The sequence below is a fragment of the Salmo salar genome, chromosome ssa15 (assembly GCF_905237065.1).
Source record: "Salmo salar chromosome ssa15, Ssal_v3.1, whole genome shotgun sequence".
NCBI classification, from domain to species: Eukaryota; Metazoa; Chordata; class Actinopteri; order Salmoniformes; family Salmonidae; genus Salmo; species Salmo salar.
In genome coordinates, this window is record NC_059456.1 from 47289298 (window position 1) to 47301471 (window position 12174).

Below are 12174 nucleotides of genomic sequence, written 5' to 3' on the forward strand. Positions count from 1 at the left end.
CTTTTAAGCACAGACTATCCATGAGTCCCTTCTACGAGAGACCTTGGAGTAATTGTGACTGTGGCAGTAGCTAGAGCTGTACCAGCGGCTGGGTGTCATTAGGAAGCTAAAGGAAAGGGTACGACCATAGTAGGAGCATCCTGGTAATGAGTGGAGGAGCTGGAACACTCAGTCAAACCGATAAGACTAAAGACAAGGTGACTTTCCTCTGTGTGTGTGTCGACTGGGCAGGAGGTAGGTTCTCAGTATGACGGGCAGTGTGTGAGGGAGGTGTTCTGCATGACCAGACCCGCCGACTAATCACCCAAATTAGTGTCTCCTTTGTTCAGCTGGGTGAAGGGCAGGGGAAGGACCAGCATCGAGGGGACAGTCAGAGCCCGGCCGACCTTAATGAGGCAATCTGCAGTTTGAACATCAGCAACACACCCACCACTGATTTAGTATACACCTGAGGGATGGGACTTGGAAAATGTAACCACTCAAACTCATGGACAGAGCTATTGATACAGGGATGGCCATGGAGGCTAGACAGTGTTTTACATTTACAAATGAGTGACAAGCTCATATTTGGGGGTTCTGATTGGGTACCACGGTTTTACTAAGCTTTTGAGGAATCTAAGTTACTCAATGGTATATCATTTAAGTTTAAAACGAGATGGAGCAACTTCCGCTTCGAGACATTCTGTAGCAGAGAGCGAGGGGACACTTGGACACTCATAGCTTAAAATGCGTGGCCTCTTAGAATGTTTAGATACAGTATAAGGCACTAGTTGCGAGAAATGTAATTACCTTACTGGGACATTTGATTCTCTTCCAACACTTTCATGCACAGATGAGGCAATTTTAGTTGGTTGCTAACCTCCTGCATCGGGATTAGCAATGTCAGTCTGTCCAGGGGCAGACTGGCCACCAGATGGGCTGGTCCATTTTTAGCCCATCTAACTTGTTTTGTTCAAAACACACATCATTCTGGTTAATGAGTTAAAAAGAAAAGTGGTCTGTGTTGATTGCTGGTTCCAGTCAGCACTGGTTCATAAGACCCTATAGTGCTGGCATAGCTGGAGGGCTTCACATTGGAAGCCCAAATTCCCTAGGAACTAATCAGAAACCTTAGGCCTTGTTAACCTGATTCATATTAACCCAGGACTGGAGATAATCATGGCTGCATCTGAGGAGTTGGCCTGTGGAGTCAACGTGTGTAAAAGAGGCCAAGTCAGGTGCAGGAGAGTAGCGTGATGTAAACAGGCGCACTTTAAAGTTCCAAAACGAGAGCACAAATCAAAATGCACTCAAACACAGAACACAAAAGTAAAGCATGTAGAAAGACCACAGCAACATGAAACAATTAGACAAAACATGGGAAACAGAGGGTTAAATACAAGTCGCTTAATTGGGGAAATGAAAACCAGGTGTGTGTATGGAAACAAGACAAATGATATGAAAAATGGAGCGGCGATGGCTAGAAAGCCAGTGACGGTCGATCGCCGAACAAGGAGAGGAGCCGACATCGGCGGAAGTCGTAAACAGGCCTAGCACTGAATCTGCGCTCACTTAAAAATATGTTACCTGTACATAACGCATTCAATCCCCACACTAGAAAATCCTTCAGCAACAGAGAGGATCCTATAGCTGACATTCACTTTAATAAATGAAGGCAAGATTTCAAATTACTCTAGATAGTGTATAAGGTAAAGACAGAAAACAAAATCAGTCAAAGTAGCTTTAATTTATTTTGTGAAGTTCAGTCACCGCTTGGGTTGATCTTGTTCTTTTGAGTGTCCCCTTAGTGTTGTCTCGTCACATGTTGAGTTCTCCGCATTGTTCACCTCACCAGGAGACGATGTGGGGATAATGCGGATGTAATTTGATAGTTGTAGGCGCAACCTTGTGCTGGGACATCAGGACTGGCATCCTAAGTGAGTTGGAGTGCTGCTTGGTGCTGGACCAAAAGTGGTCACCACAGCAACATCAACTTCCAGTTCCATAAAAAGAAGTGAGTGGACTGGGAACACTTCATAACTGCTTTGTGAAACACAAAAGCTCTGATGAAGTTTAAGGTTGATACTGGGAATTGCCATGTGCAGGTTGACATTTATTGGGATGAGTCTTGTCCTGGAGGCAGACCTGCTCGATGCGCCAGCTGCAAAGTAAATGGACTACTGTAAAAATGATTGAAGCAAAAAGGAGCTTGTGTCTTAAGGTTAGGCATTAGGGTTAGCAGTGTGGATAATGTTAAGTTTAAAATGCATTTTATGATTATGGCTGGGCCTACTAGTGACCACTGCAGAGCTGACTCACGCCAATAAACACTAACCTGCTTACCGAAGTGTCACGCGCAGGATCCTTCCCTTTAAATGACAGTACCATGATCCCATGCATACCCTTACCATGAGTTCCAATGTTTTACCGATCCATTATGCTTCTCATCCTCGAGAATCAGACCCTTTCTCTGTGGTCATCTTTGCTCCAATGGGCTCAGGGGTAGGCTCCAGCTCTGAGAACAGACTATTTAGCTGAGACTCTATGCAATTATCATACATGCAAACCAGTAAAGAAATGTAGTTACCTCTTCGGGCAATCAGTTCTTTCAGCCTGATGCCATCATACGTTGCAGAGCTAACGAAACCATGTTTATTGGGTCCATGACTAGCTGCATTTTGCGATTGGCTGAAATAAGGTCCTAGAATTAAAAAGTACAATTAAACAGCTACTGTAGCTAGCCTATATAGAAATGAAGATGTCTGAAGTGGCACCCTATTCCCTTTAGAGTGCACTACTTTTGACCAGCACCTCATGGTCTGGGCAATAGGCTAGACATTGCGGTTGCCTTCTACTGGCTTAACATGTCTATACATAATACATCAGTTTAGCATAGAGGAAGTCACTGCCTTCACTTTAATAAAATACAAAATAGTAGCTAACAAGATGGAGCAGAGGTTCTTTTTAATTACTGCAAGTGGCTAGTTTGTGTCAACTACCTTCACTAAAACCACAGCAAAGGTATTCCCTGCAAAACTGGGTTTCAAATCATGACTTTCTGGCATGTCTGCCTTGAGAGTTATCCATCGAAATTCACTTCCGAAAGAGTCAGTCAATTAAACCAGACCCTAGTTACTGTTGCCTAGGGGCTGGTTTTCAAAACTATGTAGGTAGTGCACTACATAAGGAATAAGATCATGCCATTGCAAACAGTCAAAGTACCTCTCTTGAAGTCCATTCCACTCTTCCAACGACTGCTAGGTGATGCAGGCCTTGCGTTGTCTGTAGCGGAGGGGAAGCCATGTCTATGGACACCTTCCTTCATCCGTGGTGATGGAAGTAAACCCTTCTGTTTGGTTGGGAAGACAATCATGGGGCCCAAAGTAGCACGCTGTTTCCACACTAAAATGACAGTCACAGTCAACTTCTCACCAACACATTTGCAGTCAAAACACTGTCTTTCCTCAATTACTAGCATCCCATCAACCCTATTGGAGCAGAAGGTCCCTCCCTCAAACCCCATTCTGAGGCGACAAGAAACACAGGGATTAAGATGCCAAATATACCTTTGTTGGTCTTCATCCCACTCCTCCAGTGGTCGCCAGAGGCTGGGGGTTTGCTGTGGTAACCACGAAGTTCAGGTGAGCTACTGCCTAATCTTTCACTGAGGGGACGGCGTGCTGGAGCGACCCCCTTCTGGCTATTCAGACTTGGACAACGGCCACATAGCAAATCATTCTCGTCGGCGGACTTCCACCTGCAAGATGATTTAGTCATGTACCCAGAACACACCATTTTAACAAATACTATAGTATTCCAGTGGATAAGTCACAGCCCAGTAAGAGTAGCTAAAGTCAGATCTCAGACCTGCCGTCGATGAAGGAGCATGCCTTGTTGCTAGGTTCTGCATGGTCCATGACAGGGACTGCCATAAGGTGGCATGTGATGTACAGCTGAAAAACAGGACGGGCAAAACGCAGCATCAGTAGCCAACAATGGCTTTAAGTTATATTACTCTAGCATCATGTACCAACTACAGTACCCATGATATTCTCTCAAACATCTCTGGTTTTTAAAACATTGCTCTAACCTCCGCCCTGTCCTCCTGGTGGAACCTAAAGGCATCAATGTGGAACCGGAGGTTGTTGTCCTGGGTTCTACGCATGAACCTGGAGTTGGAGCCAGGCAACTGGGAATCCATCAAACACCTGGATGGGAGATAATCTAGTTTTTATTTTGGGGTTTTAGTTCATCTTCCTTGGTACCAAACAAAGAACACTCCAAGCACCATTAGGGGAAATATTTTCATAGGGACAGCTGGAAAACTATCATTCTAGGTAGGCACTTTAGATTACTACCCTCCTTACCCATCATTCTCAATGAAGACGTATCTGGGGACAGAGTTCGAGTCAGGGTCCAGTGTTGCCGCGCAGCTGCTAACAAAGACTCTGAGCTTGGTGTGGTGAGCGAGCCTGACAGACACCTCCACGTTGATGCGATCACCCAGGAAGTAGACTCCTGAACCCCGCTCATAAAGCCAGTCACCTGGACAGGAAGTGCCAGAAGGTTATCCCAAAAATGGACTGAATGAGCCTAACTTGACTCCTTATAGTCCAACGACCTTAGGTGCGTTAAGGCAAGTTGGCTCAGGCAGCCATAAACACTATTTAAAATGTGATTAGATTCTCAATTGCAGTATAGTTATGTACATAACACCCCATGGTATATCACATCCAAATAATTTCACAACTGCAATGTTAACAGTTGTAGCCAACAGTATTTTTCAGTGGTAATGTGTTTGTGGCGTCCATCTTCCGCTTACACGGGTGTTTGGAGACGCAGATGAGTAATTAGCACAGGTACGCTTTTATGTAAACAAGCGATGTAACGTGGAAATATAGCCATATAAAGTGTGTAGTAATATAAAGGTGGAGCAATTTAACCTTTTGAAAATGATTTCACTGATATGAATACATGCCTTATGTTTCCAATACCATACCGCATGCGATGAGTTAACATTCAGGGCCCTGGTTTCCCCCAATTGAACTGAGCGTTTTAAGGATGCATCTTTCCTACAACGGCGGAATATTTAACATGCGTTCCAAAACACTATGCAGAGAGAACATACCGATAGGATCTTACCAGAACAAGTGTCGGGGCACTTAAAAACAAACCCGGCCAGAAGATACTACCGTCAATAGGCACTAATAGTTAGCGTCTATGAAGGGGTTAAAAAGGTATACAATTGAGGGAATTGTTAACAGGGTCCATATTTAGTAGGCAAAAATGCATAGAACAATGCTGATAGAAATGTTACCAATTAAAATGGGTCTGAAGTGATTCTATATTCTGCATGTCAGAGGGGCAGTTGTGGCTCTGCCCAATGCAGCCCAGGATTTATATACACCCACTTGTCATGAGCATCAAGGAGAACTGCAGGGTGTCCTCAGCAGACACTGTGGCGGTAAAGGGGATCCAGGCCGACTGGAGAGAGGCACTGTTCAAATTGTACTTCCTGAAACAAAAAGCACAGAGTTAAGACAAGCTAACCAGTAGGCCTACGCAGTACTACAATCACAATACAACAGTATAGCCTAAACTCACCTTTCGTAGTGACACTCAATTGGGATTACAGCACCATCCATTTGAATAACCCCATCTGGAATGGTACTGGGTGTATATCTGAGGTGGTTTGTGTAGATCAAGGAGTCTTCGTTCAGCTGTGGAGTCACAAAGCAGAAACTAAGAGAAGGTCATGCCGAGAAGTCAACTATTGAAACAATTTCACCGGACTTACCACATGCTTGGTTCCACAGTCCGATAGTGCTGCAAATATTCTGTACTCATCTCCGGCTGCTGAAACTGTAGCCCTACAGGGCTCTTGAGCTTGGTACTGTTCAACTCCAAGGCGCAGGTCATCCATGTCAATAAGCGTACCAGTTTTAAACAAATCAGCATTCACGACTATCTCCATGTAGTCTGAAAAGCACATCACAGCGACAGTTTTCACTGGAACTGGTCTGGAAATGGTTTGTTGGTGACGTTGATGCTGTTTAAAGTGCAGATGATTGCCATTTTGGGGCATTCGGCTTGGAAGTTGTCTTTGCCATTGGTCAGTGCTGTAAGTATGTGAAAAAGCAGGAGAGATGAAGTTTACTACCAGTGAGAACAAAATCAATTGCTTTAACGTTACCCTGAGAATGGTTGCCATCATAAAGCCCATACCAATAACTAATGTAAATCTGTATGTTAGAGGGGCAATTGAGGTAGGAAACTTGAGGTAGCTTTTAACAACCAACCAGGCTGCACACCTGGGCTGGATTAGGCCCTAATTGGGCTTTGCACCTGATTAGTCATGATCTTTAAGTGGCACATATTGGGCAGGTTCCTCTGCACGGGTGTTGCTGATGCATGCCAGATTTTACAAAGCCTTGATAGGTATTTTACGCATCAGCTAACCACATCACATGTTATAGCAAACTGTCAGTCGATGACACAGTCAATGACGTGGCACGCAACCATTGGTTGATGCATGCAGCGTCTGAGCAGGGGAACACGACCATTATCTGTGCCATTCTATGTTGGATAAGGTTGCAATCTCCAGCTCAAACATTGCATGCATCAACCAATGGTTGCGCGCCACGTCATCGACTAAACCAATCAATCAAATGTATTTATGAAGCCCTTTTTACACCAGCTGACGTCACAAACTGCTGTACAGAAACCCAGCCTAAACCCCCAAACAGCAAGCAATGCAGATTTAGAAGCACTCCCTAGAAAGGCAGGAACCTAGGAAGAAACCTAGAGAGGAACCAGGCTCTGAGGGGTGGCCAGTCCTCTTCTGGCTGTGCCGGGTGGAGATTATAACAGAACATGGCCAAGATGTTCAAACATTCATAGATGACCAGCAGGGTCAAATAATAATAATCACAGTGGTTGTAGAGGGTGCAACAGGTCAGCACCTCAGGAGTAAATGTCAGTTGGCTTTTCATAGCCGATCATTCAGAGTTAGAGACAGTAGGTGCGGTAGAGAGAGAGAGTCAAAAACAGCAGGTCCGGGACAAGGTAGCACGTCCGGTGAACAGGTCAGGGTTCCATAGCCGCAGGCAGAACAGTTTAAACTGGAGCAGCTGTGCCGTCGGGCACCAGTTTGGTATAACATATGTGTTAGCTGATAGTTCAATACCTATCTAGGCATTGTAAGATCTGGCATGCGTCAGCAACGACTGGGCAGAGGAACGAGCCCTAAGTGTTCTCAGGAACCACATCCATATGGTATCCATATGGTATAACAAACATCTGAGCTGTGCAATAAAGACAACCTGTGTTATGATCCTGATGTTTGTCACCACAGATGGTTTGTTTACGTTTCTACCGTTGTGCCAAGATGGAGTAGGCCTACAGCTTTGTCTAGTGGTCGCGTCGGGGACAACAGTTTTGACAACAGTAGCATTGTAGCTAAGCCTAAATATGCTTAAACTGGGCATGCTGTTGCCAAATCAAGCTCTGTACCGCATCGCTGTGCTCATATCAACTTTTGTAACAATGCCGCGTATAGCTCCGCGTTGACATGATTGGTTGATGGTAGGTGGGGGCAGTATGTCCTGTATAAACACAAACTCACTTCCTTGACAACTTCCTTCACAACAGCTCTGCTCTGCTCCGCTAAGCGGCAATAAGTATGAAAGCCCTGACGTCTGCGGAGGCTGCATCGCAGTAAATTATGCTGTACGGCCACTGCAGACATCGCATTGCCATGCAGAGCTTTAAACCCTAACCCTTTTCCTAACCTTAACCTCATTCACCTAACCTGCTACACAAATTGAAATAAAATAAAATGTTATTTGTCACATGCGCCGAATACGACAGGTGTAGTTAGACCTTACCGTGAAATGCTTACTTACAAGCCCTTAACCAACAATGCAGTTTTAAGAAAATAAGAGTTAAGAAAAATATTGACTAAATAAACTAAAGTTAAAAATAAAAGAGCAACAATAAAATAACAATAACGAGGCTATATACAGGGGTAGCGTATATAGCGAGTCAATGTGAGGTGGTACAGGTTAGTCGAGGTAAATTCACCTAACCTGCTGCGTTAGTTCTCCTAACCTTCTACGTTAATTCACTAACTTGCTACATTAATTATCCTAACCTGCTATGTAAACAAAACATCTGTGCCGACAAATCGTCCGTATCAGCACACCGGTGCTTCTTTGATGACAAGTTGCTTTCAAACGCCGACCTGTACTGGACATTATTCACAAATGCACTTTTCATCACATACCACCTGAACGGTAGCTCATTAAGCTAGGGTCAAGGATTAGGAACTTATCAGATACCATAGGTACAGGATACCTTTTGTTGTTCAAATAGTTTGTTCATTTTACTGTAGTCTATGATAATCTTTTGTCTTCAGCATCCTAAATAATACCACAAATGCACATTTAAAAAATAATTTAAAAACAGGCAAAAAAAGGTACGCAGGGTGTGAAATGCGAACCTCACATTCAAACTAACTTTAGTTTATTAATAATCGGACCTATCCATTGCGCCACGAAGTTTTGATGGATTTAGAGATAAATAATAAACTTCTATATAAACATCAAACATGTTTATTCCTGACCAACAGATGTCACTAATGAGCATTGTGTTAAAAGCTTTGAGCAATGAACCGTTTTTCGCCACAATGTGGTGAATGACCCAAAAGCTTCAGATAACCTCAGTTTCCCATCACTACCAAAAAGTCAAGAAGTTGTGTAACTATAATGTGTAATTTCCTCCGACGTGATCAAAGCAGCAACGGGGCGTCTGAAAAAGGAACACACTTTTGTCCATCGGTAACTCAACACGGGATTGGTCCATGGATGTCTTTGCTGCTGATGTGTTGAATACTTGAATAATGAAATAGGCTCTCATTCTGACCAGAGGCTTAAAGTTCAGAATTCGAGTTTTATATATAAAAAAAAAAAGTATTCAGAACCCTTCCTTTTTTTCCAAATTGTGTTATGTTACAGCCTTGTTCTAAAATATATATATTTTTAATAATCCTCATCAAGCTACACACAATACCGCATAATGACAAAGTGCATAATAACAGTACCGCATAATTCAGACCCTTTGCTATGAGACTCAAAATTGAGCTCAGGTGCATTATGTTTTCCATTAATCATCCTTGAGATGTTTCTACAACTTGATTAGAGTCCACCTGTGGTAAATTCAATTGATTGGACATGATTTGAAAAGGCACACTCCTGTCTATATAAGGTCCCACAGTTGACAGTGCATGTCAGAGCAAAAACCAAGCCATGAGGTCGAAGGAACTGTCCGTAGAGCTCTGAGACAGGATTGTGTCGAGGCACAGATCTGAACACAGTAGCCTCTATCATTCTTAAATGGAAGAAATTTGGAACCACCAAGACTTTCCTAGAGCTGGCCGCCTAGCAAAACTGAGCAATCGGGGGGAAAGGGTCTTGGTCAGGGAGGTGACCAAGGACCCAATTTTAACTCTGACAGAGCTCCAGAGCTCCTCTGTGGAAATGGGAGAACCTTCCAGAAGGACAGCCATCTCTGCAGCACTCCACCAATCAGGCCTTTATGGTAGAGTGGCCAGACGGAAGTCACTCCTCAGTAAAAGGCACATGACAGGCTGCTTGGAGTTTGCCAAAAGGCACATAAAGGACTCTCAGACCATGAGGAAACAAGATTCTCTGGTCTGATGAAACCAAGATGGAACTCTTTGGCCTGAATACCAAGTTTCACATCTAGAGGAAACCAGGCACCATCCCTACGGTGAAGCATGGTGGTGGCAGCATCCCAGGCAGGGGCTGGGAGACTAGTCAGGATCGAGGGAAAGATGGAAAAGAGCAAGTCTGCCAGAGCCCAGACTTGAACCCAATCGAACATCTCTGGAGAGACCTGAAAAAAGGTGTGCATCGACGCTCCCCATCCAACCTGACAGAGCTTGAGAGGATCTGCAGAGACGTTTTTTTCTTTCTCATTATGGGGTATTGTGTGTAGATTGATGAGAAGAAAAACCATTTCATCCATTTTAGAATAAGGCTGTAACGTAACAAAATGGGGAAAAAGTCAAGGGGTCTAAATACTTTCCGAATGCACTGTATAATCTGGAACTGGTGAGAACCCCAACTTGTGTGAGTAGACCATATAATTATCCTCCATTTGAGGGTTCCATAGAGAGAAGTGAGATCATGAGAGGGGTTTTAAATTCTGAGAGCCATTTTTCGTTTGCAACAGACAAAATATTTTGCAACGGAATCTGACTAATGAGTACACCTGGTCTTAGGTCACGGAACAGAACAACAATACCTAAGAACAGGTGTGTCAGAAACCTAAACAACTACTGCTGACTGCTGTGTTGACTGCTGTGTTGACTGCTGTGTTGACTGCTGTGTTGACTGCTGTGTTGACTGCTGTGTTGACTGCTGTGTTGACTGCTGTGGCTAGCCAAAAATAACTTGTTTTGAACAAGTTATCCTTGGAGGCTTTTAAAGTGTGCTAACACTATGATTTTGAACATTCGAAGAGTGTGCAAAGCTGTCATCAAGACAAAGGGTGGCTATTTGAAGAATCTCAAATATAAAATATATTTTGATTTGTTTAACACTTTTTGGGGGGTTACTACATGAGTCCATATGTGTTATTTCGTTGTTTTGATGTCTTCACTATTATTCTGCAATGTAGAAAATAGTAAAAATAAAGAAAAACCATGAATGAGTAGGTGTTCTAAAACTTTAGTGCAACTTCTGAGGGATTGGATGCAAAAGCACCTCCACCAATCACCCTACACCATTGTGCACTCACCCATCGTTAGAGCGTTGGGACAGTAATCGAAAGGTCCCTGAGCTGACAAGGTAAAAATCTGTAGTTCAGCCCCTGAGCAAGGCAGTTAACCCACTGTTCCCCGGGCACCGAAGACGTGGATGTCGATTATGTCAGTCCCCCCGCACCTCTCATATTCAGAGGGTTTGGGTTAAATGCGGAAGACACATTTCAGTTGAATGCATTCAGTTGTACAACTGACTAGGTATCCCCCTTTCCTATGACTACTAGCCTAGCCATGTCAGCAAATGACTGCTGTCTGAACACACAAATTTGATTTGGTCACTTGTAACTTTCTGTTTGGACAGTCAGTATTCCAAAATGGATTTGAAAAACAAAACTGATTTGAGCATTAAAGTCTGCAGTGTGAAGAAGGCTTTAGTGTGCTGATCTAAAAGGTTAAACTGATTCTAGATCGGCAGTTTTATACTCTGAGATGCTTTGGGAATATTGTCCCAGAACCTTATCAAATCAAATCAAAAATGTATGTTGGTCACATATGTGTGTTTTGCAGATGTTGTTGCGGGTGTAGTGAAATGCTTGTGTGCTTTGAACCCAATGGACATTGGGTGCGTTTAGACAGGCAGCCCAATTCGTATCTTTTTGACAAATCAGATCTGAAAAAGATCTGATGTGAAAAGATCTGATGTGATTGCTCAAGACCAATTAGTGAAAAAAGATCAGAACTGGGCTGCCTGTGTAAAACCAGGCATAGAAGTTTCACAGTGTGAATTGGCACCTGATCATTTCTCATAATCTCTGGCTTGTTGAAATCAGAACAACAGGTGCCGTGTGCATTTCTGATAGTAGCAAAGGTTGAGTTCCTGCCCGAATAGATGCATAGGTGTTGCACTGCATCAACCAATGGTTGTGGGCCACATCATCGACTTTGCAGTTGGACATCAGATCGCTATATCATATGTGGTTAGCTGATATGTTAAATACGTATCCGGGAGTTGTAAGACTTGGCATGTGTCTGCAATGTAGTCAGGGAGGAGGGCCTTTACATTCTTGACTTTCTGAGGGTAGGTCTATGCCACAGACTGCTAATACGAGTCACAAAAACATGATTCTCCATTGAGAATGACTGAGGGGGCTGTGATTAATCTGGGGTCGGGAAACTAGGCCTAAGACCCTGTTCCTCATAAGACCCCGGGGCGGACTGGCCATCTAGCATTTCGGACAAATGCCAGATGAGCTGGTCCATTTTTTGCCCAGTGAGCCTGTCTAACTTCAGTTTTTGCGCAAAATTATAATTATCTGGCTAATAATGGGGTTCTCAAGGGAAAAAATGGGCAGGTTTGGGGGCCTTAAGGGAAAAAAAAGATCTGGTGTGTTAGAAATGCCAGGGTAAAT

General features: G+C 43.6%; 2 protein-coding genes across 16 annotated transcripts in view; one reads left to right on the forward strand and one right to left on the reverse strand.

Moving 5' to 3' along the window:
• nrxn3b (neurexin 3b) overlaps nucleotides 1-12174 on the forward strand; it is a 416790-nt gene that overhangs the window by 124635 nt on the left and 279981 nt on the right. The window lies entirely within an intron of this gene.
• Nucleotides 1724-6258, reverse strand: LOC106571680 (zona pellucida sperm-binding protein 3). Its single transcript, XM_014145033.2, has 11 exons — nucleotides 5777-6258; nucleotides 5584-5699; nucleotides 5391-5494; nucleotides 4347-4524; nucleotides 4070-4187; nucleotides 3847-3932; nucleotides 3546-3736; nucleotides 3202-3381; nucleotides 2567-2680; nucleotides 2388-2494; nucleotides 1724-2140 (listed from the first exon to the last, which is right to left on the reverse strand). The coding sequence occupies exons 1-10, from the start codon at nucleotides 6200-6202 to the stop codon at nucleotides 2424-2426; spliced, it is 1584 nt and encodes a 527-aa protein (XP_014000508.1). The 5' UTR covers nucleotides 6203-6258; the 3' UTR covers nucleotides 1724-2140; nucleotides 2388-2423.

Excerpts from the sequence above, each read along its gene's own strand:
- LOC106571680 (XM_014145033.2), bottom strand. The coding sequence starts at position 6,202 with ATGGGCTTTATGATGGCAACCATTCTCAGGGTAACGTTAAAGCAATTG. Across the intron at positions 4,188-4,346 it reads GTCTTCATTGAGAATGATGG|GTGTTTGATGGATTCCCAGT; the intron begins GTAAGGAGGGTA and ends TCTCCCATCCAG. Across the intron at positions 3,737-3,846 it reads TGCTCCTTCATCGACGGCAG|GTGGAAGTCCGCCGACGAGA; the intron begins GTCTGAGATCTG and ends ATCATCTTGCAG.